The 27,998-nt window shown below is 39.2% G+C and overlaps 1 protein-coding gene across 3 annotated transcripts; it reads left to right on the top strand.

The window, feature by feature from the left end:
* prkacbb (protein kinase, cAMP-dependent, catalytic, beta b) lies at window positions 1-27,955 on the top strand. Of its 3 annotated transcripts, XM_036596311.1 has the most exons (11): window positions 1-463; window positions 13,613-13,621; window positions 14,245-14,306; window positions 16,188-16,316; window positions 16,533-16,631; window positions 16,791-16,873; window positions 17,972-18,098; window positions 20,264-20,359; window positions 20,454-20,576; window positions 22,601-22,765; window positions 24,491-27,955. In XM_036596311.1, exons 1-11 carry the CDS (start codon window positions 418-420, stop codon window positions 24,614-24,616), a joined length of 1,065 nt encoding a protein of 354 aa, XP_036452204.1. In that variant the 5' UTR covers window positions 1-417; the 3' UTR covers window positions 24,617-27,955. The 3 variants fall into 3 exon arrangements, with proteins under 3 accessions (XP_036452204.1, XP_036452206.1, XP_036452205.1); XM_036596313.1 differs by lacking the exon at window positions 13,613-13,621 and having other exon boundaries at window positions 14,251-14,306; XM_036596312.1 differs by lacking the exon at window positions 13,613-13,621 and having other exon boundaries at window positions 3-463.
* The last annotated feature ends 43 nt before the right edge of the window (window positions 27,956-27,998 follow it).

Here is a 27,998-nt window from a genome sequence, read left to right as displayed (position 1 = left end):
AGAGAGAGAGAGAGAGAGAGCGCTCTGTACTGTAGCTGGAGGAAAAGATCAGCTTTACTGTAATCAGTGACAGCTGGGGGAAAAGCAAGGGGACGCACGGAGAGAGGGACAGAGAGAAGGTAAAGAGTGGAGGAATAAGGGAAAGGGGGACTTCAGCAAACACACATCCCAACCCCTCCTCTCCTCTGTAGTTTGCCGTCGGAGGAACAAGTTAATCTGCCTTTTGAGATACCGAGGCGCGGAGGGGTGAGGAGTTACAGAAAGGACAGGCAGCAGGACGAAGGGAAAGGATCCGGAGAGAGGACCTCCTCATCTTCTCCTCCTCCTCCTCCTTCTCCTCGGTGTTCTCTCCACCATCTCCGTGTGTGTGAGAGTGTGTGTGAGTGAGTGAGGGTGTGTGTGTGTTTCTTCCTCACGATGGGAAACGCGGCGGCCGCCAAGAAAGGCAACGAGCTGGAGAGCGGTAAGCAAAACAGTTCATGGTGATCCGAGAAGGGCGATTCCCCCTCGGCTGTTTATCTGATGTGCTGTGAAATAGAGCTACTCACGCCTTTAAACGGGGCTAAGCGAGGGTTTCATTAGCTTTTGACTCTGTTTCAGATCTCGTTAGCCTGAGCTAATACATCCATTAGGTTGTTGGCTAAGCTAAATAGCTAAAAATAGCAAAAAAATTGTTGTTTCTTGCCATTGGCTTGCTAACCTAGCTAGCTAGCTCTCAGCAAGCAAGGCTGGGCTTGGCTACTAACTAGCCTAGCTCAGCTAAATGAACCAAATCAGCTCGAAGACTTTAATCTGTCTGCTTCTCTTTAGTAGACCTAGTTTCGTCTAGGGTGCATTAACATTATCGAAGAAACCCAAAACAGCAAGGCTGCAATGTTTTCTTAAAACCATGGTTTCTGAAAAAAGATATTAGTTGAAGCGATATTAGCTTAGCTTAGCTTAGCTACGTCCGCTCACTATAGCAGCGCAAACAAGTTAGAATTTGCACCAGTTAATTTAGACAGTTAACAGCTGTTTTTGTCAAGAAGTCAAGGAAAGGACAAAGCATTAAAACAAGCAGAGTCTTCTAAAAATGCTTTAAACTCAGTAACGTTAACTTAAAAAACAATGCTTCCTATTCGCCAGCTTCTTTCCCGGTCCACCTTAAATGGTGCAGCAGTTCCATTCTGGCGCTTGAGGCCTGAGAACGTTGCTGCTGCACTATTTAAGGTGGAACGGGAAAATTCGAACAGGACGCTAGAGATACAACGTTATACGTTATAATAAATATTTAATTTCCTAACGAGTAGAACAGCATTATTGATGTCAAGACGCAGAACAAACGTAGTTAACATAGTAAATAAATATATATTTTTCCTAAACGTTTCAGGCATCGTAGTGAAAAAAATCTATGCTAAGCTAAGCTAAGCTATGCTAAGCTAAGATATATGGCGCTCACTATGGCAACGCAAACAAGTAGAAACTGCATCGGTCAGTTATACATACATAAAACTACATCTACATCTGCATTATCGGTTTAAGTAAACAAAGGCACTTAGTATGATACATACAACGTTGTTTTCTCGAAATGGTAAGTGCACCGGGGGGAAAAGAAAGCTAGCTTTGGTCAGTTTGGTGGTCCAGGCCCGAAGAGGAGCCGCTTTAGCAAGCACTTTATCCAGATTAGGACTCTTTTGGGGGCTGAAACAAGCAGAAGGCCTGGGTAGAAACATGAAAACATCTCGCTGCTGTGTTCGCTACGTTAATAAACGTAGCTAAAAAGACTTAAACTGGCTAACTGGATTTGTGGATTAAGGAGTGTGGCTACTGTTTTGCTTCTTAAAGTTGGAAATGTAGGTTTGGGTTTGTGCTTGCACACTTATCTGAACTGTGGCTGGCAGCTTAAAGGGCAGTTCCACCAGTTTTTCTAAATTTCAGAGTAATTCAGTGGCTGAGATGTAAACATGTCATTCAGAGTGGTTTGACGAGGAATTGTTCAAAGTAGAAAAAAAATTCTGACTGATTTCTATGCAGTGGTGCTGAAAGTAACCAGGGGTCACAATGTCTACAACACAGATATAGCTGGACATTTTAGTTCATATCTAAAACCAAAAACTTCAGAGTTTTTAAATGTAATTTTGATGGTGGTAAAGTAGTGGACAATCTGGGAAAAAAGTTTTCTTTGCCTTATTTTGCTTTAGAACACCCTACATGTACATCTCCACCAAGAATGTATTGAAGTAAAAGGATTAAAATACATTTTAAGCCAAAATATTTTACAAAGCTATCCTAAAACTGTGTGTATATCTATATACCCTTTCTTGTAATATCTTTCTGTGAGGGAGCTTTTAGAGGCATTAAACTCTCTTTAGGCGTTTGGTTCCTATCACCACCATAGTGAACAATTCTGGCTTGGTAAGTTTCTCTAGAATGGAGGATTTCACACCAAACCACTCTGAATGGTTTTGGTTACATCTCAACCATCATGTAGTCATAGAGTTTTTGAAACATCAATGAAGTTAAACTAAGTTAAACTAACCATTTAACTAGATAACCAGCATTTTGATTTTGTTTAAGACAGCAATAAGCCGTGGTAGCATGATGAGCACTATTTCTATCATAAAACCTTACTTAAAGTGTACATTGCCTACATTTGCTTATATTTACATTTAAAACTTGGGCCTAGCATTAACATTAATGCCAGTCCTGAATTACAGTGTGAGACGTTGGGTTAGCCAGGTGTAGGGATGCCTGATATCGAGTGTACCTGTGTACTGTATTGCTTTTAGTAATATTTTTTGCAGTATATTTGATGGGCAGTGAGCTTTATATCCATGATAATGCCCGTATAAAAATAGTGTCACTCTTGCTGAGCAGTTTGTTTTTTGTAGGGATACATCGATCATGTAATACTGTAGGCCAGTTCTGATATCTAATACTTGTTATTTGCATATCTGCCACTGCTGATGTATTAAGTGACCCTTATTAGTCCCGCAGTGGGGAAATTTCACCTCCGCATTTAACTCATCCATGCAGTGAAACACCACATACACACTAGTGAAAGCACACACACTAGGGGCAGTGAGCACACTTGCCCGGAGCGGTGGCCAGCCCTATCCACAGCGCCCGGGGAGCAGGTGGGGGTTAGGTGCCTTGCTCAAGGGCCCTTCAGTCACGTACTGTCGGCTCAGGGGATCGAACCGGCGACCTACCGGTCGCTGGGCTGGTTCCCTAACCTATCGAATGAAACTTGAGCACAGTAGCCCAGCGAAGAGCTGGGTAATATCATGATACATTTACATTTACAGCATTTAGCAGACGCTCTTATCCAGAGCGACTTACAAGAAGTGCTTTGTCTACCTAGAGAAAGTATCTTTGCTAGTTACCAATAGGTTAGAGAGAAGGCTCATCCTGAGCTCAGATACTGCTAGAAACAAAAAGTCACAGTTGATACCCAGAGAAAAAACAGGGTGGAACACAGAACAGTACAGTACAATACTATACAGTACAGTACTATAGAATACATAAGTGCAGTACAATACATGATACATTTTGTTATCGTCATAATCCTCCTTTTGTGACCATATCATGCATATATTGTCCAAGACCACTGGCCCACTGCTTGTTTTATTAAAAAGGGACTCTTTTTAGGCCTTTTTAATATTGTGTATCATGAAGATGTCTTGAAGTATTGTGATATGTTAATTTTACCATGTTGCCCACCCTCTTAGCCCAGTGTCACCTAAAAGTTCTGCTCTTCCCGAATATTATAAATATGTTACCAAATATTGTGCTGTAATCTGCCGAATTTAAGCATGTCTGACGCAGATGGTTTATTTTTTTAAGCAGTCATCTGGCTGTTCCAATAAGATTCAATGTCAGTGGCTGTGCTGACATCCAAAGATTTTTGCCAGTCTGATTGAAAACATTCCGATTACAGATTAAGACTGAAGAGTTTATATTCTCTCTCTACTTAACAGTCTGATGGAAAATCTTCTTTTATATGCTCACTACAAGTAATCTGATCCAAAATGAGGTGCATGGAGAACCACTTAGAGTAATGTTACCGTGACAGCGAACATCATGTGAGGTCCAGTCAGAGTGAGATGAGCAGCAGTGAGCAGTGCTTGTGTTTTTAATTACTTTAAAATGATGTCAGACTCAGGAAAACATCCTTCACATGTCCTTATTAAAGAAGGGCGAGAGGAAGACGTCGTGTTCTGAGATGCAAAAGCTGGACTCCTGTCCCACTGCCGTCTTTTAAAGATCAGAGCATAAACTTCGTCTCCTCTGCAGACCAGTTTCTGCTCCGCCAACGTTATAAACTTTCACTATGACATGAGGCACATGCACAATGGACTTAAACTTTCTGATAGGGAACGTAATCAGATACAGGCGTTTACATGGATATTATTCTTCTATTTAATGGATTATTTGCAGGATTACCCACCTCGTTCAATCGGAGAAAAATTGTATTCTGAATGGCCTCAATCGGTCTAGCCTATTCCGATTGAGGCGTCTACATGAACGTATTCTATTCCGATTTAGCTATGAATCGGGTTATTAATGGATTATTAGGCTGCATGTAAACGTGGCTACTGTGTATCCCAGGTTTTTATGATTGTTTTGTGCATACCAGTTAGCAATGTATATTGTTCTCTCCGGACTTCAGTTTGTTGTATGTTGAAGAATTATTTACAGTTTATAAAAATGAAAGAAGTGGAGTTTTTCCTATTTTACAATATCGTGTTACACCAAAGGTCCCTTTGTCCGGTCAAAATAAGCTGTCAGGTTTGTAAGACTATCATCCGTAGTTGGTTAGAATGGTCTCATTAGCTTTGTTAATGCTAATCTAAATATCTGACATGACAAAGCCAAATTTGGACCTTTTATCAGTGTCACCCAGTCTGAGCCAGGTCACCAGCTAACAGCAGAGTCACAGAGAATCTAATATCTATTGTACGTTAATCTGACCAGAAGTATTGTGATTTTGTCTGTTTTGTTCTGTTTGGCTTCCTGCACGTCTATGTAGAGCTGAGCGATTCGGGGGAAAATATCTAATTGCAACTATTCTCGTACTTTTCGTCAGCGATTTAAATTGCAGTTAGTTTCTATAAATTAAGGTTCAGACTTTTTTGCCATAAAGACCAGAATATCCACTTTTTCTAGCTTGAGGCTTGACCCCTGAATGTATTGTGCCAGACAGCTAGTAAGTTGGTGTTATGATGTCACAACATGTGGAGGTTTGATTGGATCTGATTGTAACTTATCTAGGCAGTTCACAAGCTTTGTGTTAATAGATTAAATTTCCCTGCTCAAAATTTAACACAGTGTTGTTGATAATGTAGGTTATAATTTTTGTTAAAAAAAATTGCTGCTCTTGCGAATTGAAAATTGCATTTTCTTAAATTGCAATTTCAATATAAAAACGATTAATCTTTTAGTACTCGGCCACCACCCTTTCAGCTCTACGTTTGTGTGCACACACTTCTGTGCAGCGATTTTTATCTGTCTGAAAGGGAAACAGACTTTTGCAAGCTAATATGGGCTTTTGGTGTCACATGTCACTAGATTGAAAAAAAGGAAGTTCACAGCATGACATCTTTAAAAGTTATTCAACAGTTTAATTAGAGTGTAATATGACTTTTAAGCGAGGTATGCTTGCATGTTTGGAGACTAATACAGATGTATCCCGTTGGTCTTTCTTGTAGCCTCGTTTTTAAAAATCGCATGTCCCTACATACCACAAAAATATTGGTCTGTGGTTGGTTATTTTGCGTGGCAGTCAAACAGCCCTGTCCTGTCAATGTTGATGGCTCTTGGCCATGTTAAGGGACAACATGTTTCCATCTGTTGAGATTGTCAGTTGAGTTGTGTGATTTAATTGTGCTAAAAACACACTTTAGGGTGCACAAAAGTAATTATTTGTCTTGCAGTCTGTTCTCAATTAACGAGTTTCCTTCAAAAATGATGTTCTTCAAGTAGATCATTTTTCTTACTCATGGTTGTGCTTGTTAAACTGTGACACACAGAATGCGTGAAACATCAATAGTGGCTTAAAGGATTTTAACATTGACAGTAGCATTAAGAACCTCTTAACATGGTTCAGCTTTGACCCTTTTATTATTTTAACATGGAGCAGTTTATAGACTGTGTATTAAACCTGTAGTGGAATCAAGTAAACCATACCAAAATTAACAAAGTGGAACAAAACCTTGCAAATTATACAGAATACAAAGTTAGCTTTTAATGAAATTTTAAAAAGCTGAAAAGCATGTTTTTGCCCAGTTCAAGCAGTGAAGCAAAGTCATCATCCCCTCTCCCCCAAAAGACCCCATGATAGTGTTGTTAATCAACAACAGCTAGGGGCTGCAATCAGACGATGGTATATTGCACACAATATCCTGAAAGTAGATTACGAGACTAAATATGTGGTAGTCCGGAAGTCCAGAGTTAGCTAGGCTGGGGTAAATAAAACAGCTGGTAGGTTCAATAAATCACAGCTAACGCCATGCAGCTCATGTCCCTATAAAACAGTGTTAAATTCCCTGTACAATGATCACACGTTCTGTACAGAAATCCATAGACAGCCTCCACCCCCTCACTCTGGTCCTTATCTCATTCTGTAAACAACTCTGGGTTGAACTGGGCCACAGCTGAGCCCTTCCCGAATATGGTGAAGAAATGACTGATGCCCATTCATAAAACTGACTACAAAACCCAGCTGTGATTTTATTTGTTGTCTTTCCACATAGGCTCACTCCCACCACCCCCCCTTTAATCTCAGTATCATGAAGCTCCCCCCACCTTAATCTCAGTATCATGAAGCCACCCTCTCCAACACACACACAGTTTGTCATTGACTCGAACAGCTTGTCATCAGACCTTCGTCAGAGGATAAGTGTAATTACGAGCTTTGAAGGGCTTGACGCAAACAGCTCCAGGCTTGTATTAGTTTGAGTGTGACGCTTTGACGCGTGCTGATAGTGGGTGCACACAGCGTGGTGCGATAGCGCCGGGTCAGATTTCCATAAACGTTATTTGGTGTCGAGATTAGAGGCACAATAATTTGCAGTTGGACTCGATCCCTAGATCAAGAAAAATGTGTTGAAGTATCTTGTACTAATAATCTGTGCCTAAAAAGGGGACAAACATTACATTTCTGGCATCATTACAAGGGAAAATTTCAGCCATTTTTAAAAATGTTCTGCATAACTCAGTCATAAAGATGTAAATAAAGGCGTTCAGAGTGGTTTCATGTGAAATTCTGTATAATAAATTTACAGAGCCAGAATTGTTCACACAGCTGGTGATAATAAGCAGATGTCTGAAGTGTTTAATACTTCTGAAAGCTCCCTCACAGAAAGTTATACATGAAATGGTTCTGAACACACAACAGGAGACATTGCTTTATAGTAGTTTTGTCCTAAAATATATTTTATTACATGCAGAGAGCATTGATTACCAAATTATAATAGTTAATGAGCAAACTATTCCGAACACAGCATGAGAGTACCATAGGTAACTATATCCTGGTGGCGGTGGTTGTTGTTGTTGTTTACCTTTTACCCTTTAATTGGTCTAAATCTGTTTTTATTTTTTTTATGATACTCAAAATGTCATATTGTGACATCTAGGGTTGGGTATCACCAGAAAGTTTGCAATACAGTAAGTACACCGATCAGGCATAACAGTATGACCACCTCCTTGTTTCTACGCTCATTGTCTATTTTATCAGCTCCACTTACTATATAGGTGCACTTTGTAGTTCTACAGTTACAGACTGTAGTCCATCTGTTTCTCTGCATACTTTGTTAGCCCCCTTTTACCCTGTTCTTCAGTGGTCAGGACCCCCATGGACCCTCAGAGAGCGTGTGTTAGTGTGTGTTGCGCTGGTCTGAGTGGATCAGACTCAGCAGTGCTGCTGGAGTTTTTAAACACTGTTCCACTCACTGTCCACTCTATTAGACACTCCTACCTTGTCAGTCCACCTTGTAGATGTAAAGTCAGAGACGATAGCTCATCTGCTGCTGCACAGTTTGTGTTGGTCATCCTCTAGTCCTTCATCAGTGGTCACAGGATGCTGCCCTCAGGACGCTGTTGGCTGGATATTTTTGGTTGGTGGACGATTCTCAGTCCAGCAGTGACACTGAGGTGTTTAAAAACTCCAGCAGCACTGCTGTGTCTGATCCACTCAGACCAGCGCAACACACACTAACACCCTACCACCACGTCAGTGTTACTGCAGTGCTGAGAATGATCCACCACCCAAATAATACCTGCTCTCTGAGGGTCCATGGGGGTCCTGACCACTGAAGAACAGGGTAAAAGGGGGCTAACAAAGTATGCAGAGAAACAGATGGACTACAGTGAACTACAAAGTGCACCTATATAGTAAGTGGAGCTGATAAAATGGACAATGAGCATAGAAACAAGGTGGTGGTCATAATGTTGTGCCTGATCGGTGTATATCACAATACAAGTGTAAATTTTTGGTCTGTGTTTCCTTTAAGATGTTTTGGATATTAATGCTTACCTATTTTTTTAAGACAAGTACAAAAAACCCCACAAGAATAATGAATACATTAATAATGCCGCTTAGCTTCTTTGAATTACTCTGTGTGTTTCACTCTGATGTGCCGCTCCGAGCTTGGAGAGGCAGAAGACTGAACCTTCCACACTAGCCAGCAGCAGCCTGTGAGGCAGTAGACAATATTTGGGCACACACATATGCGTGTGTGAGAGAGTCTGCAGCTGTAAAACTGTCAGTAAACAACCAAAATGTTCAGTGACTTGGACCACAGATCAAATACAGCACAGTAGCGGCATCTGTTTTAGTGTTTAACAGCGCTGAAACACAAAGCAGCTCTAACCAAAATGCTAATGGATAAGGAACCGCCTGCTGCTTGGGGTACTGACAGTTTTTGTCCTTGGTTTGGCCTTTAGCATAGCAGCCCACAGGCCGGTCCTGTGTGTTCACTGGCCCCGTCTGCGGTGCACCCACGTCGGTCAGTTGTGGGGTCTGTGCCTGATGCTTCAGTCAAGCCTGCCGCTGACAGGGTGAACGACTGAAGTCCAGCAGTGACTAACTCAAAGATTTGAGTGTGAGTGTACAGGGCACACATTTGGATTCAAATGTTAAACAACAATTCCTTTTTTTTTCAGAGTCAGAGGAGCTGTTGTGTGCCCACACCCCACGCTTATCTATATATGGTTCAGTTCTGTTTTTAAAATATTTTACAGTTACTTCGGTTGGTAAGTGTGGTTCTTACTGCTAATTATATAGTAGTAGATATGAGTTATGCATAGAAACTGTGCATTTAAAATGGTTTTACACACCCAAATATATAATCCAACAAGTAGATGCCATTCACTCCGCTTAGGTCTCTTTTTTGAACAGCTTTTTTATACAAATACTAATAAATAATTAATAAAGACTAACAGTTACAGGTTTTCCATGTATTGGAAGCTACGAAATGTAGCGCTCTCAGACGCCCTTGAGTGCAGTATCTGTTTCACTTGTGTCTTTAAGTGGCGTGTACATTGTCAGTACAGTTATCGCTGTGTTGTAGCGTGTATCTCTACAAGCTTAGCCGCAATATATTGCCTTAGTGATATTTTGAACACAGCCCAACTTAATTTATTACAATAATGTAATCATTTCTTAACTATTTGCTATACCTACATAATCACAGTACTGGTTTTTATCCATCTTGTGCAGCTCTACAGTGGACCAAAACATCACCGCTGACCAGCGCATGTTCATGATTACCCTGGAACTGTGGGTTTTGTTTTATTGGAGGGTCTTTCATTTGATTGATAGTTTAATGGTTCCAAAGAGGCCCTGCATATCTGAAGCATGCCAGACCTCTTTGGAAGAACTTTTAGGCAGCTTTAGCTTGAGGCATCTCGCACTAGAGTGTGTGGTGTGCAGCATTCGTGCAAGTGCGAGTTTAAGTCTGAATGACCAACTAGATGACTTCTGGTTTCCAGTTTAAAGATTTGTGATTAGCTAAAATAAACATGTGCAGAGTGCGTCCTGTGTGTAGGTGTGTGAGTGAGGCAGAAATCCACTGACCCATTTCTGACCTTTTAGCTGCAAATGTTTGCCGGTTTTGAGCTGCGTTGGTTTCAGGTGGTGGATTTGTATGAGCTCAGAGAATAAAACTCGACATTATGTCAAAGTGATTAAAGTCAAAGTGTGGAGCCAAACTGCATGGCAGTCTAGACACAGCAAAATATCCAGCTAACAACGGTCTCAGGCCAAAGTGATGGGAATTGTAGGTTGATGCCAATTTCTGATATTTTTCATGTACACTCCCATGCAAAAAAAAATGGTTCAAGCCCAAAATATCTGAAAATTAAGCTTTGAATGGACTTAACAACAAAACCTGAAACAAATAAATATGGTAACTGGCTGTTCCTTTCGATTTCTTGAAATGTTGAGGTCTTACAGGTAAACTTGCAGACAGTCTTTACAGAAAAGGAGATAATATTGTTCCTCTCAGCATGTTGGCTTTAAACAGTTGAAAAACAGTGCCAAGTTAGTTTAGTTTTTGATGTGAGACAGATATTCTCTATAGGGTTTAAATCTGAACTCTAACCAGCCCAGAACGGCCAGTAAAACCATCATATTTGGGGATTGGCCTTATGTACATATGAGTGTACGTATATGCCGATGCTGGTACATAAACATTAGGCCTGGGTGTTGTGATGGCATATTGTAGATGATCGACAAAGTAACCTGATGATGATGCTCATGTGGTGATAATCGCTGTGTTTAGAAAAAGAACTGAAAGGGAACTAGAGAGAATGAATTTACTTTTAAGCAGCTTACTAAATGATATTTAATGACATGTATATAATGTTTCATTAACTTTTGAACACTGTTTAAACACTGGGTTATTATGGGAGAGTACAGGAGAGTCAGGGGATTTACAAGAGAGTAAATCCCCTCCTGCCTTTGCTGCAGGTTTCCCAGAGTCTGATTTACCGTCTGAGAAAAATTTGGATGGAAATAGAAACTTAAACTTCAGGCTGGCTTTGCAAAGGGAACCATCACAATATTCCTAACTTTCAGTTTGTCACGTTTAAGTTTCGTTTTGACATTTTTAAATTGGTCATGGTCGCTGACTGGCTAACTTACATGGTTTACATTATTTTGATTGCATGTTCTGTTTCAGCTGTGTACATATTTTTTCGGTTGCTTGGTAACAGTTATAACATGATGATTATCGACCTTGATTAAATAGTCCAGAGTTTCCTAACTAGGATTCTGTAAGATAAGAAATGCAATTGCTGTATTAAGATAAGATTGGCTTCTGTAATATGAATTTGTGAAAGTCTTATCTTGACCTTGTCAGATCTTAATTTCAGATGAAAGATAGGAAGTTTCTGTAACACAGGTTTCAGTTTTAGGGTTTAAAAACTGACCAAACAAATCTACAAAATTGAAGTGAAGTTGGCCATACAAATTCATGATTCATGCACCTCTAGTAGAAGTGCCTTGGCTCCTACTCTTGACTGTGGTTTTTGGTTAAATGACAAAAATGTTTAGTTATGCCTTTCAACTGTTTTTCAACTGTCAGTTTGTTAGGAATTTTCTTTTTTTTCTCCGGCAGTGCAGACTGAGTCCGAGGCCGGGGCTACTCTGGGCCTAGATTAAACACAGCGATACTGAATGTAAGCGTTTGAAATTTCTTTCAGAAACATTTTCTCCTGAAGCTCCTGAAGAATGCAGCGTTTTGTAGGGAGTGGTCCGGAGGAGAAAAGATCCCTCCATGTCCGCACACGCTTCCAGAGACAGCACACCATAAAAGGAGGTCACTCTGAAAGGAGTCCTCTTGCAGATGTAGACTACTTTAGCACATCTTTAAAGGAGCCACATCTACTTTGAAACTTCACTTAGTGGTTGTGATAATATAATGATAATAGACCAGTTGGAGGGCTTAAACGTAGGGGTGTATTAATGCACATTTTCAGACTTGATACGATTTTCAATCAGTAGGTGAAGATTCAGTTTGAATTGTTAAAATGTCTCAATCCTGCAGAGCTCTAATTAAATCCTGCATAGTTGGCTCAAATGCTTAAGTTCTCCAACTGAACTTTTTTCAGTGTTTGCCTCACCAGTCCACTAACTAAATAACCCCAAAAGATCACAACACCTGGAATTTGTAAGCAGCTTTTGGCTGGGGGGTGGGGGTTGGAGCCCAGTCATCTGAGTGTGGGGGGTGGGAGCCCAGTCATCTGAGTGGGGGGGGTGCATAAGCCCTGCCCCCTTCCTGCCCATTTTACTCTGATAGGATGCACCCAGATGCATAGTTTTGACTGGACAGAGGTTTCTATGAAAGACTTCAGAATCTCATAGTAAGTTTGGCAGCAGATGTGGCATAGACCAGAATGAGCTGGGTGACATTATAAAAGTACATAATGTTGGGACTAACAGATTAGCTCAAGGCTAATGAGTTAAACGCAGGGCAGCTTTTGCAGCTGAGAAACCTCCAACTTTTATTTTTTGTGCCAATATTCAGTGTTTCCTCTAGATCTTTTTTTCCAGGCCAAGTGGTTGACCCTTCAGGGTCAACAGTGTTGTTGTGCGTATGTGGTGTCATGTCATAAAATGCGCAAGGTCTGGTATAGACACGCAGAATTATTTTCAAAATACAATGTTCATGTGAATAAACTGTTGGAATCTGCTATCAGCAATGACTGACAAGTAATCATATGACAGTGTTTCAAAGGTGATAATTGATGCGTTGAGAAATTAAACTTTTAAACAGCTTTCTAAATAATGTTAAATAATATGTAGGCATGTAATGTTTGTCACTTTTACTGCTATCATTATACAGAAAAATAAAAACAGTTGGGCTGCAGTAGAGTAAGTTTTCCACTTTCTCTGCTTTTTCCAGAGTGAGATTTCGTCTGAGGAGAAATGTCAGCAATTTCTGTACAGCTCAAGTGTCCTGATGGTTCAGATGAGTTGTAAAATAAATATAAACATAATGTTTCATGATTTCCCACAGGCTGAATCTCAGAGCACCTCTCCTAGAACAACAGTAAACACCTATTTCTTTTAACATGTAAAGCACGTGGCCGTAGCTTTGGAATTTGCCCACTCACTCGCTCACGTGTTGCAGTCTGCAGTATCTCCACAAGGGGGAGATCACATGCATGCATTTGCAGTACAGCTTTTGAATCAAGGTGAAATAGTTAACAAAAATGGTACTTTTATATGATGTAATGTGTTTTCATTAGAGATTTTCATTAAATCTATTGTTTAGAAAAACAGCTAAAGATAGACGAAGGGTGGGGGGTGTAGGCGATGATGCTATTGATAATTCCTGTATTAAAAAGAAAATATTGTGCTAATTATTTTAGATATTGCCCAGGCCTAGTCTTTATCCTTTCTTATCATTCTCTTTTTCTGTCTTCTGTGTCTTTGATGGACTGAAATTGTAACAGTTGTACTTCTTGTCGCATCTGATCCATGTCCTGTATATATGATGTTACTGTTTCATATGAAACTATTCTGCTTTTTCTTCTCTCTATCTCTGTGTCTCTGTCTCTCTTTCCTGTCTCTCGATCATCCCATCCATGTGGGTGAATGCTCCTGCAAATCCTTGGTGATTTATAGAGACTTTTGGTATGACCACTATTTCATTAGATGACCACAATGACCGAAAAGCATCCAGATTGGCTCAGTCAGTTTCTGTACACCAATTCAAAGCAAGATATCCTCGTTACGAACTAGCCACAAGATTGCCTGCCATTCGTTATCACAAGTTTCACATCATTGGGTCATCTAAAGTCTGCTGTTTTATTCTGTGTGCTGTGGGTTTGTCTTTGATTATACCAATATTACTGTGATTTTGATAGAACCCCTATTATTCATTTTGAGAGTTGCATGCGTCAACAGAGCACCTTTTCCCTCTGATACCTCCTGTTATTGAAACTGACTCCCTGAGTTTGCTGTGTAGCCTGACAAATGGATTTTGGTCCCCTGTTAATCCTGTCTGTAAGTTAGTTTACAGATGAAGTGTCCAGTGTACAGTGGTACAGTTGTACTATGATACACTCACACTTGTAGATCTATAGAAGATCTATGGTTTATGTATAAATATAAACTTCATATAGTCCTTTGTACGTAATACTGGCGATCAGCTAGCATTATGCTGACCATCCTCTGCTAGCATTTGTTTGTTATTGTTAGTGTTAGCAGTGGATTTTTGGATGCTAATACTGATCTCCTCTCTTTTCTTTTCACAGTGAAAGAGTTTTTAGCCAAAGCCAAAGAAGATTTCCTACGAAAATGGGAATGTCCACCACAGGTGAGTGCCAAAAATCACTTCATTCATATACAAGAGAAACAGAATCTCACAAATTGCCAGCATTAACAGAACGAGAGCTCTTAGGCTGGCTTTACACAGTGAAACTTTCATGCAACTAGTTGCCTGCTACATAATTTCCATGCAACCTGACAGTTACACAAAGCAGTTAAAAAATAAATTTGCAAGTTTTTATCTGTTGTGTGTACATTAATCCTTTGAAAGTCAATGTTTAAGTAACCCACTTAATACCTGTCTCCACTTCCGCCGTCAGAGGGGGGTCTAGAGAGGAGAATCGAATCTTGCTGTGTCGATCATAATAACAGTAGGCAGCAATTTAAACAGCTGTCAGCTTTAAAGCCAATTTATAATTTAGGTGACAAGCATCGCTCGACAAAAAAAAACATAAAAGAGACAAAAATGTGTGTCTGCTATGGTGTCGCAGACGTGGTGGCGCGCCCTGATTGGAGAGAAACTCAAAGTTCTACGTTCTAGATTGTTGCCGTGGTCACTGTGTGTGGCTGTGTTTACTTTCTTGCTGCTTCACTGCTTTTAGAAACAGAGCAGGTTGACAGCTATTCAGGACTAGGATAAATATACATTTATAAGATGATTTGTTTTCATGTTCAGACCTTTTTCCACGACTGCAATTACTTTAAAAAGTCCAAGCAGAAAATGCCCCCCGCAACAGTGTGATGTCTCCCCACACTGCACTTTCGGACTAACCGGAATTTTGGGGAACCTTTTGCGAATCTGGCAACACTGCGTAACGGAAAGAGATCATGAGTGAAACGCGTGTGACAGTTTGACTGTAGCAGCTGTTTTCTGTCCTTTGCGGTTTTACTGCTGTTTCATTGGCGGGGCCATCATACAAGTCAGAAACTACAGATGTTCTAGCGACACGTCAACTGGACTATTAATTGGCCTTTAGATGGCTAACTAACACTACCAACCTTTGGTGTCTCATTTTCAACAATTCAGTAAGCCATCCTTTGTATTACTTTTGTGTTCCCCGATCCGGTAAAATCAATAGTTAGAAAGCATGTCAATCAGCGTCATCATGTGATGAGTTATTTGTGTGTTTTTTTAAATCTGTTTCATGAAACTGGTTCTACAAAGTTGAGGCATTTGCAACTGTTGCGGTTTCAGATGAGTTGTGTGGGACGCATTACATTGTGCAACTCTGTTGAAATTTAGTTTTGTGTTAGTTTGAAGCAGCAAGTTGCATGAAAATTCCACCATACAGAATTAGCCTTAAAATGAAAAGGTGCCATCTGTGTTTGGTCCATCCTGGAGAAGGTTATTCCCACATATCCTGGAATTTTAATGATCAGCAGTCAACAGACTTTAAGTTAATTGAATAACCTTAATGTGGAAGTTAACTGCACTGCATAGCTTTTTCTTTTAACAAAGTAAAATCTTTGTTCCTCGATATCTCTAAACAACACTGAACACAGAAACTCGTAATTCTAAGCCTACGAGTTTGTTAGAAACAGTTACTTTTAGGAAATGTTTCTGTTATGCTTTGTATAGTATTGTTTTCATTTTTTCCCCTTTTTAGCTACAGCAGAAAATGTGCATTTGATCACTTAAGTGTAGTTAAGATTTTGCATCATTTACCATTGTTCATTATGTCAGTGGCTAAAGCCCTTGAAACTGAACCCTTAATATTGTGTTCAGTGTACACTCTACACATGTCCATGTTTATTGCACATTTTTAAAGACTGAAGGTGCTTTCAATCTGTTTTTAAACTAATCGTCAGACTCCACTTCCATTTGAGTTTTGATACTTTAAAGTTTGCCTAGTTGTGGTAGTTTTTTTTGGTACGACAGAAGCATTTGTATGGAGAAAATCTCTATGTAATGGCCGTTTCTTTATTCCAGAGCACAACTACCCTCGACGACTTCGACAGACTGAAGACCCTCGGCACAGGCTCCTTTGGAAGAGTCATGTTGGTAAAACACAAGGGAACAGAGCAGTTTTACGCCATGAAAATCCTGGATAAACAGAAGGTTGGTTCAGGGGTGCAAAGTGTATAAAATTATTATTTTACCTTTGAATTGGTTGGCTGATGTACACAGGCGCCTTCCATAGATGCATTTAAAATGAAGAGAATTGAAAAGTGCTGAAGCAGATTTGTTTATATGATTATAGAGATTTTATTTTTTTTAATTACTGTAGATGTTTATGTTGTACTACTGCTTTTTGAACCTGTTCTGCTTTTGCAGGTGGTGAAATTGAAGCAAATAGAACACACACTAAACGAGAAGAGAATATTACAAGCAGTATCGTTTCCCTTCCTCGTCAGACTGGAATATGCCTTCAAGGTACATTTAGTCTGCCCTAACAGTTCTCTACTGTTATTATGCACAGTATAAAAGGCATTATTATCATTATCATTATTATTATTATTATTATCATTATTATTATTAGCAGCAGTAGTAGTAGTAGTGCTATCATTATCATTATGTTTCTGTTGTCCTCAGGATAATTCCAATTTGTATATGGTGATGGAGTATGTACCGGGCGGTGAGATGTTTTCACATCTAAGAAGAATTGGAAGGTTCAGGTGAGTGTGCTGGAGATCACACAGTGTAAAACTGCTGTCATATCGTCCATCTGTTGGCCATGTCTTAATTTTTTTTTTTCTCTCCCCTCAAAGAGCGAAGTCTCTCTGTAACATTTATAAGCTTTTCTTAGCATCTGCAGCACCAAATTAGCAACTTGGAATGTAATGAAACCTTCTAAATCTGCAGTGAGAACGGCATTAAATTAAAATTAAAAAGTAAATTAGTCTAAATTACTAGGCTAAAAAATAGTTAAATGCGCAAGGCAAGTTTATTTATATAGCACGTCACATACACTGCTGTCATTCAAAGCGCTTTACAATTGAGAAAATAGTCATATAAAAAATAAAGGAGAATAGAAATAAAAAAAAACATGATTAAAACAATAGATTAAACAGAGAAAATTAAATTGAAAATGAAATTAGAAATAAAATTTTAAATTAAATTAGGATAATAAAGTGTGGAATGTGTAACTCAGGCACATGCTATCCTGCTCATCTACTGGGTGGCACTGTGTAAAAGTCGCAAAACTATTAACAGGCTCTAAGGTAAGGTAAACTTTATCTAGGTTACTGTAATCGCCAGCACAGAACAGTGTTAAAATGAGTTTTATTAGCTGCACTGTTAGCTTTAGTTTTAGGTTATCTGAAAGGGTCAGTTTCAGTCACCTCCTGTTTATTAGACATAATAAAACCTGCTGCCTGCAGTAACTGAAAGTTTGAAATGTCAGACAGGCATCGTAATGGTAACGGTAAGAGAGATGGGTCAGAATTTTGTTAGCTGTTAGTTTATCACTGAATTTGTCTTTGACGGTGGCATCCAAGAAGGCACTCGGAAGAGACCGGGGGACAAAGTATCTATGCAACAAAGAAGATTTTGAACATTTAATTTTTTTTCTGTACTGTATTGAAATTGTTACGCTTTTAATATTTGAGCAGTGATTCTACTCCGAAGGATCCCAGGTCAGCTGCGCAGCGAGTGCACCTAGTGTGCTTATTTACAGACGGATGTGGCTTTTGTTTTCTCTTTTCTCTGTGGAGTGTTTGAACCTTTTGCTTTGTGCTTTGGCTCCCTCTGAGGCTGTGCTGTCTCCTCCACAGTGAACCCCACGCACGGTTTTACGCAGCACAGATAGTCCTGACCTTTGAGTACCTCCACTCGCTAGACCTCATCTATAGAGACTTGAAGCCTGAAAACCTGCTTATTGACCAGCACGGATACATACAGGTAACCAGTGGCACTGCTTAGTGATGGCTACAAATAAAGTGTAAACTTTGTTGAAATATTGATGAAATCGAAGCCATAATTGGCTACTTTTTTGATGGCAGCACAACAGCAAACTCTCAGTCTCCTGAGAATAACATGGCATACAGCTTGTAATAATGTAATTATTGTTTATGAAGATAACAAAAATAGAAATATGAGTTAATTAACAGAAGTGACATCTAAGAGATAATTCTAGGTAGCCCCACCCCTACTATATATAAAACCATGACAACTCAAGGTAAGATGACAAGATAACTGTTTGGATGCTTAAATGGTCCTTTGTCTGGTTTAAAAGTTCTTTTCTTTGATGGAAACCTATTGTATATAGATGGGAACCTTTTTGTATGTTTAAAGAACCTTTTTAAAATGGTATTCTTTAGCTCTAAAAGGAATCCGCAGTTGTCAAAGAACCCTTTTTTTACTCTTTGCTAGAAATCTCATTTTTACCTTTGTTTCATTACTTGATTATACCAGTAAAGCACTTGGATTAGCATTAAGGATATTTGATGTCAAAGAAAGTCCAGACAGCATCCATGATTTCAGATCTGGTGTTTTTGCTGTTCTAGTAGATGTTTTTATTTCCATTTACTTTCCCCGAGTTCACGCTTTCCTAATTGCTCTTGGAGACATTTTTAAAAATGTAAAAGAAATATGATGATCAAGTCCTGAGCTGTAGCACCCATGCACATAAAACAGAGTCTGTTTACTGTCTGTTCATTCTCAGGGATTAATGGCTTATGGCTGATGCGATGATAGATGTCATCATAATGCACTTAGAGGTTCCTTCATGTGTTAAGTAGCTCACAGTTTGCTTTCATCTGATTTGATAGCACAGGTCAAAGCAAGGCATCATATTCTAGACCCACTGAGATTCATTCTGCCATCACTGCAGGCATTCTGGGGCTCACATTCAATACATTAGTAACCCGTCAGAACTGCAGCTTTGCGGTTTATATGTTAAGGTTCTGTTTTCTAAATCCAAATAAAACTAATGGACTACTTACAGTGCTATGCCAATGATTTGGGAAGCTGTTTATCTGGGCCAATATTTATTAGTAAAAAAAAACACTAGCATTAGAATAAATACAAATAAATAAAATACCTAGCTGTTGCAGACATGCCATCATCTGAAATTATTCACTTATGGCATTTAAGCACATTTTCAGAAGTTAATAAAGTGGTGTAAATGTTGACTATGTGAAAAATAAAAAAAACGATAAAAGTTAGAATAAACGCTCTAAAAATGAATTTATATTACTTGACCATGTACTTTGAACATAAAATAATTGGCAGCCTAACATATTTAGTGTTAATTTGGCTGGTTTTACTAACATTTAAGTACTTGGAGTGCACTGTGTGACTATCATCTATGGAAATGCATACCGGTTTGGGCTCAAGACATTCTCAGTCTTTAAGGACTCAGTGTGGGATCACAGACAGGTTGTCTAACATCCCTAGTTATTACAGACCTTAACATAAAGCAGTCTGCTAATCCCAGCTGTGCACATTTGCAGGCAAAATAGATTTTGGGCATACTAATCACACAGGCATTTACTATGTACTAATTAAAGCTATACAATGTACGTTGTAGGGATTTGGAGACCTCTCTGGTGGAGTTGTGGAATTGCATACAACTTTTTGTAACTTGGGTTGTGCTTCAGACCCCTTCCCTGGGCAGATGAATCTAAAGATTGAGAGCAGGTTATAAGAGAATTCAAAGGGAACTCGGTGATGAAAGTGTCTTCTGAGGATTTGAGTGAATTATTTTCTGTTGTCATATTTTCATCAGAATGGTGCTGATTTTGCGTTTGAGACATAAACATCGAGCTGGACCTTCTTTTTGTGCCTGCGCATGTGACGTTAATACGTAAAGACATATGACGTCGTCCAGGAAACTCCTGCAAAATCCAACACCTCTGACTTTTAAATGATCATATCAGGCTTCACAGGGCGACTCGTAGCAGCACACACACCATATTTTAGCGTGTTTGTTTCACCAGATACAGTGTCACTACTTCCGATTTTAACAGAAAATCTTAAAGTGCGGCTTTAATTTCTTGATTCATTCATGTCTTCATTCATTTAGATGATGAAATTATCTAACTGAAACACATTTTACGTTGCAGGTCACTGACTTTGGGTTTGCAAAAAGGGTGAAGGGCAGAACTTGGACGTTGTGCGGAACCCCAGAGTACCTGGCACCAGAGATCATTCTTAGCAAGGTCAGACCTCCAGGCAGAATTCAACACTAGTCAGCTAATTGCTTGTGTGGCTGAACTAGTCAGATGTTCATTGGAATGTTCGTTTTCTCTGTAGGGATACAACAAAGCTGTGGACTGGTGGGCACTGGGGGTGCTCATATATGAAATGGCTGCAGGCTACCCCCCGTTCTTCGCAGACCAACCCATTCAGATCTATGAGAAGATTGTGTCTGGAAAGGTATGGACAGGTGTCCCCGAGATGTGGTTTCATATTTGATCTGTCTGGTCGTCTACAGTTTAAAGGGGAATTCTACACATTCTTTACAATCTCTGATTAATCTCTAATTAAATGGTTAAGATGTAAACAAAGTCATTCCGAGTGGGTTTAGCATGAAATGATTCAGAATTTAGAGTCAGAATTGTTCACACTGATGGTCATAGGAACAAGGCATCTAAAGAGTTTAATGCCTCTAAAAGCTCACCAAGTATTACATTAAATGGTTGTGAATACATTACCTGTTGTCTGCGACATCTGAGAGGTTTTGGACTAAAATATATATTTTTTAAAATAATTTTTTGCCGGGGCACATGCAGCACATTGTAAAGGCAAAAAAGTCGACAAAAAAGTTTTTTTTTTTTTCTTCCTTCTTCAAATGGAACCATTTTCATATCATTAACACATAACATGCATATAAAAACATAGAGGATATGTTTAGGTTTGTTGGTCATTTTGGGTAATAAATAAAATGGCTTTATTTGTGTTGTAGATATCACAACATCTGATTCTTTATTACACCACTGTAAAGAAATCTGATTAGGGTTCTGAACAGTGAACCACTCTGAATGACTGTGTGCATCTCAACGACTGAATTATGGAGAAATTTTTAAAAGGTGGTGGAATCCCCCTTTAAAGAGCAACAATCAGTTTTTCATGGCTGTTTTACGCTTGAGTAATACCATTTAACGACATCTAGATCTGGCAAAATGGCATCGTACAGACCACAATTCTTGTTGTTGCTGAATACTTGACGTTGATGTAAACACTGCCACCCAGTGGCGCCGCTTAGTAGAGCAACCATCAGTTCCATTTTCAGCAAATGTAGTAGAAATCAGCTGATGCTTGACATCCACTGATGTCAGTTTCAGGCAGAACTGAATATAATACTTAAATTGGTCCTTAGTTGATGGAATTAAAAGCCAGCACTGTCTCTGATGTTAGTCATTCGGGTTGGGAGTCTATGGCTGTAGGTTTTTCTTAGCATGACTGGCTACAAATAAAAGGCTTCATTAGGATACTCTATAGCTAAGTTCAGACTGCAAGTGAAAGTTGCCCAAATCCGATTTTTTTAAAGGTTTGGTGTTCACATTAGCTTTTTAAGGTAACCTGTATCTGCTACCTGGACTGAAACTTGGACACGGTTTACAGAAAATAGTTGACAAAAATCGTGAATTTCTGAGCTCGTTGTAATTATAGAAGCTGATCAAAAAGAGAAAGAAAGCTCTTTTTTTTGCTCACCTGCTGTGAAAAGCATGACAGCCAAAGAACATAAGCTCAGTGCCAAAACTGATGATATATACTGGATAAAGAGACTTGATCTGCATGAAGCTCCTGTGACTCATTTGCTTTTTTTTCCCCAAAATATCCTTGAAGTAAACCTGATTTTGAATAGCTGTTAGTTTGATTTCTCTCATTAGGAAGGACCGTGCTTGTTTGTTTACACTCACCCGTCCTCCACAACTAAATATGTGAAGTGTAACCATAGTAACAGGCACTTGACTTTGCAACGATGACGTTGCTATTCCCACACACAAAATAATGATGAAGACTAAGTTACATTGACGTAAAAATCTTATGACCTTTGTCTAAGCAGGCAGATTGGAATTCATATGTGAAAGAGGTCAAAATCTGAATTGAAACTGTCAAATTCAGTGTGTCACACAACAAATAAATCTGTGCCACAGAAGGTTATTGAATTTGAACCACTGTTACCTACAGTGTGAATGTAGTCTTAATCTTTAGAATAACATGAAATATGAAATTTTCAAGGTATGTAAAGTTTGTATTATTTAGCATAAGATTTTTTTTGCCATCTTAGTAGAAAGATGGCAGCCTTTGGAATATAAAAAATATGTGTTGTAAGATGAAGATAAAGAAATGGCAGCGCTAGGAAAGGTTTAATTTAAATTCCGAATTAAAAATCAGTTCAGTTAATCAGGTTCATATATCATAATCGATTTATGTGTCTGGCGTCTCTCCCATAGGTACGATTTCCGTCCCACTTTAGTTCAGATTTGAAAGACCTGCTGAGGAATTTGCTTCAGGTCGACCTGACGAAACGGTACGGCAACCTCAAGAACGGCGTCAACGATATTAAAAACCACAAATGGTTTGCTACGACAGATTGGATCGCCATCTACGAGAGGAAGGTAGGACCTGCGTTATATTTCTAACGTGACTTTTCTGAGTGAACCAGTGTTGGGTAGGTGAGGGCGGGAGGAGAAAAGTTATGTTATTGGTTCATATTAGATTTCTCTGCCCACTGGTGCACAGTGACATCATCAAAACTGAGAAACATCGTGGAAAAACATTAATTTTTCCCACTGTTTTTCCTAAAACTCAGTGGGGGGTTGCCATGATGCCTCATTATTTCCGTTTGACACTTTCCTGTTTCTGGTCGCCCTAGAATTCCAGTAGTGCTAACCAGAGAATTTCTGCCAAGAAAAATTAAGTTGGCTTTGGTTCAGACTACGATTCAAACATGAGCTCGGACTCGACGTGTGCTGTTGTCAGGTGCCACAACAGCCTTAAAAAAATTTAGACTTCTTGCAAAGTCCATGTGTCAAACACCAGCACATTGGTAAACACTGGCTGTGCTCTGCGCCCTGTATGTTCCATTTCATGCCAAAGAAGAAGGAAAGGAAACTGGAATGGCTTGCAGCTTTAAAACAGAAAAATCCTCCAAAGAGGATATGTGTTCGCTCATAAAAATAGGACATATAGCTCAAGACACTGCATTGCACAAGCAACCCATGGTCTCCACCACTCCATTTTCCCACGCCTGATGTTTACCTTGGCTGACGCTCTGACTTGGCTTTACCCCAGCTTTAAAAAAATGAAGTCACTGCGTTTGCTGGACGACGTTATTATTGTGTTGCTGTAGGTAATTGTACGCCTCTGTGCTCTTATATTTCTGTAGCTCTTTGTCTTCCTCAGCTTCAGAAAAAACAATGGTTGACTATCAGTATAACTATCTTCCTGCCAAGATTTTACATTGTCTACCCGCTCTGTAAGCGTGGAGGGATGGTGCACAATCAAAACGCAGTATATGCACCAAAGCTTTTTAAAATATCATTACTACATACTATTTTTGGCAGTTTTAGGTTTATTAAAAAAAAAACAACAACAAAAAACAGCACCACATGTTCATGATTTCGCTCATTCAGAATGTAAACACTTTAACTTGAAAACCAAAAAGGCTTTAGCTACCAATCACACGGGAATAGTAAGAGTTCATAAATCATAGATATGATTAATCTTGTTTTATATAACCAGGGACAACCTCTTCAACTCCTTGGAACCACCAGTGGTTCCAAAACGCACTTCATATTCTTCATAACTTTAATATTTCATAAGCTACATTCTAAAGGTGGGGGTCATATGAGAGCTGTAACTGTCTTCTTTCCAGTCAAATAGATGGGTGATGTAATTTTAAACCCTTGTAATAGAAGAAGCTGAACAATTTTTTTTTCTACCGAAAGTCGACCCATTTTTCCACAAATCTGGGCTATAAACTATAAACAGGTGGCGTCTCTTCAGTGATCTGCTCTGTGACAATTATTTTTATAAAATAATACAAAGAGCGTCTAAGATTTTTGGCTTTCAGCAGTAAATTGTAAGCATATAGCAATATGTGTGATCATAAAACAAATGTTCTGTTAATTTGAGGGGAGCTTTTAAAACAAGTAAATAAATAAACAAAATAAAAATTTACATTTACTTCATGCAGTTACTGAATAATTTGCCTTACGATTTGGTCATGTACATTCAGATATAACAACCAAAATATACCCTGGAGAATAAGAAGTTAAAAAAAGTCAGGTTTGATTTTAGGTTGACTTTAAATAACCCCCACTGTGTCCCTCCCCTCACAGGTGGAGGCTCCATTCATACCAAAGTGCAGAGGCCCCGGAGACACGAGCAACTTCGACGACTACGAAGAGGAGGACATCCGCGTATCTGTTACAGAAAAATGCGCAAAAGAGTTTGCAGAGTTTTAGTGTGGACATATCAGAGCTATACGTATACATATATACGTATATGTATTTATCTATCTACATATATATATATGTATATATATGAGTGTGTGACTGTGTGCGTGTGAATGCGCGTGCGGGTGTGTCTATCACACGACAGACAAAATAAGGGGATCTTTGCACTCTAACGGCGTGGAGATGGAGCAGAGACCACATCACCAATCCCAGTTCCTGCATAGTTCCTTCATTCCACCTGGTACACTCAGTGGTCAACACGGCCCTTGTGCTTCTACAGCACTTATCATTACACGTTACTTTACACGTTACACTGTCATCACTTTGTTTTAGTCTTTTGACAACATGCATTGTTGTCTTGGATGCTGTTTCCCCAGTTTTTTTAAAGGGATAGTTCAATGAAAAGTCAAATGTCCAGTTTTAACCTTTACTCCAAAAGAAATCAGCCAGACAAGACATGTTTGTCATCTGAAGTTCACTTCTTTAGTTTTGCACTAGAGCCACGAGGCTAATGTAATGGAAGCCTGTAGCTGTGTCCCAATTCTGGGGCTGCGTCCTTTGAAGGACGCGCCCTATGAAGGATGTATAGACCCCAAAATGTCTGCTCTATGGCGATTTTCCTGTTCTTGTTCTTACATCACGAAACGCCGCTCCTGTCAGGTTCTTTTGAAGTTCTTCAGAGATGTAGCCAGAAACCTTTCGTTTATTTTACTTTATTTTTTCATTTATTAGAGCTGGAGATCCCCCGCCGCATATGAAGGAGTCTTCATAATGGTACAGCCTAGTCGCGCCTTCAAATGCAGCCCCTGAATTGGGACACGACCAAAAGGACTTCTGTTACTTGTTAGCTGCATTAGCAAAACTGAAGAACCAAACCTTCAGACAACAAACGTGTCTCTACTCATTGATTGTTTTGGGCTAAAGGGGGAAAATATGTACATTTGTTTTTTTGCTGTATCACTTTGAAGGTCAGTGGAAAAGGGTTTTGTACAATGAGAGTGGGACTTGTGGGAAAGGCCAACAGACCTCGCGATGTGTCAACACAGTATGGCTTCGTGTCAGTTGTGATGCTGGCAGTGTCACATGGTTGTGATTTGAAAGATAGATGTTGCCTCTAGCACTCAAGTTTTGTCTGTTACATTTGTTTCTTTGCTTTTGTTTGTTGTTTTTCTCTACTTTTGACTTGTTCTCTTACCTCACACTAGACCTCTGACCATTTTTTGGCCAGCTTTTTTTAATTTGAGGTACTGCTTGTTTCTTGTTCATATCTGGCTGTTAGATTTGAAAAGGTTTGACTTCAGCCAACGAGAGAGTGGAAAGCCTGACCAAAACTACTGAGCTGAGATGGAGATCCTCCATATTTGCCTTAGGAAGCCCAACACTACTGATCCCACTTAGGGATGGATCGGTAGTAAGAGATCAACGTTTTAAACAAATTATCTGCATCAGACTGGTGATTGGATTTGACTGATATTTTAAACTGATGTTTTATGACGCATTTATTGGACTCCAGAAGAACAGAGCAGAGCATTGAGGGCAGTGGTTCTCAGACTGGTCCTCAGGGACCCCTGGGTGGTCCATATTTTTGCTCTATCCCTACGGGTTGGAGCAAAGCTGTGGACTGTCTGGGAATCTCTGAGAATCAGTTTGAGAACCACTGGTTTACTGCACTGAACTGTCGGCATTTTATTCATTTTACTGCATTTATAACACTTTACAAATGTTACATTTTCTCCAGAATGCTAGTTTAGTGGATGGAGTCCCAGTTTTGAAACCTCTTTAAATCTGCGCACATCGGCATTTGCAGATAATCACATTAGAAATATCGGATATCAGCCCAGAATTCCCATATTGGTGCATCCCTACACTTAATATATGTCGTTATGTTACAGTGATCCTTACGCAGCCTTATGTTACAGAGATAGCCCAGCCTGCCCACACTAAAACACTCAATTCACACTGATGTCTTGGCTTTTTTAGCTTCTTTTACAAACATATTTTTTGTCGGTAACACTTTACTGAAGGGTAGCGTTCATACACTACGACATCTATATAAACCTTTCATAACACTGACATAAACCTATATAACCTACATTTATAAAGGCTTATTACACCATGTCATGTCAACACATGCTGAGATGAAACTACATTAAAACGGACAATAGTGATATTTGGTGCATGTTGGAATCGGCCTTTAAAATGTTATGTACACTCTTAAAGACGGTTCTTCACGGTTTGTTTTAGTAAACAAAATGGTTCCACATAGAACCCTGAACACGTACTGAATGATTAAAGTGTTCTTTGCATCATGAAATGGTTCCTAGGGTTGATGGAGAATGTGCTGTAGATGATTCTATATAGAACCTTTTTGAAAAGCGTTCCAAAAAAGGGCTCTGCTGTTGTTACAAGCTTGACATCGTAACAATAGGAGAACCCTTTTCAAAAGGGTTCTGTGTAGAACCATATGTAACACGTTCTCCGTCGGTCTGAAGAACCATTTCATGATGCAGAGAACCTTTTAATCATGCAAAGGATTCAGTGAGTGTACATGGTTCTATAAAGAATGGTTTTCTTTACTAAAGAACCCTTGAAGAACCAGCTTTTTTAAGGGGTAGGGTCGTGTCAGTTGTCATGAAAGGCTTATGGATACTGCCGCTCAGCAGAGTGTTAGTGTTGTGGTGAACTCCAGATGTTTTTCTGTTGTCTAAACAAATATTTTCCGCTTAAGATGCTTAAAATATTTAAGATTTGGCTCAGAACTCTTCAAAATTCAAAGTACTATATATTTGACTAAAATGTAGTATTAAGAACTGCCACAATGGTCTCCTGACAGCATTGTAGTTTGTTCTATTATCCGTGATCTTTTCTTGTGTTCTTGTTCTTTGCTGAAACTAATTCCTGATCATGAAACTTAAATGCGCGAAGCCTGTCGATTTTGCCTGTTTTAAAGCTGTCGAATATTTAAGCTACAGAGTTCTTACAAAATTCAGAAATTCCTAAACTGTCAGAATTCATTGCTCCCTACTGTCCCCGATCTTGCACCCGTTTTTGCTGTTGAACTTCTGTCCTTCTTTCTTTCGTTCTCATGACAGGACTAGTTGCAACTTGTAGGTTTGCGTATCGTTTGCAAAGCTTGATTTCTAAGGTACGTTTCTCACAGACCCACATACTGAAAAGGATTTGAAAAAGGATTCAAGAAAAACAGAACAGACTGGGGTTTGCTAGCCTCGGCTCCTTTTTATCACAATTCAGTTGTTGTTCTGCTCATAATGCATATATGCATTGTTTCTTATATCTGTTTTTATTTATACACATTAGAGATGCTAATAAATTTTATTTTTAAAATTGCATCGTACGTTTTACCTCTGAAGTTCTGAAGTCCTTATTCACT

This window comes from Colossoma macropomum, unplaced genomic scaffold, assembly GCF_904425465.1.
Source record: "Colossoma macropomum unplaced genomic scaffold, Colossoma_macropomum, whole genome shotgun sequence".
NCBI classification, from domain to species: domain Eukaryota; kingdom Metazoa; phylum Chordata; class Actinopteri; order Characiformes; family Serrasalmidae; genus Colossoma; species Colossoma macropomum.
The sequence above is the reverse complement of the archived record's forward strand: the minus strand, read 5'-3'. Positions and strand labels throughout refer to the sequence as shown.

Coding starts and splice junctions, on each gene's coding strand:
- prkacbb (XM_036596311.1), top strand. CDS start 418: ATGGGAAACGCGGCGGCCGCCAAGAAAGGCAACGAGCTGGAGAGCG. Junction 16,317..16,532: donor AAATCCTGGATAAACAGAAG/GTTGGTTCAGGG, acceptor CTGCTTTTGCAG/GTGGTGAAATTGAAGCAAAT. Junction 22,766..24,490: donor TCGCCATCTACGAGAGGAAG/GTAGGACCTGCG, acceptor CTCCCCTCACAG/GTGGAGGCTCCATTCATACC.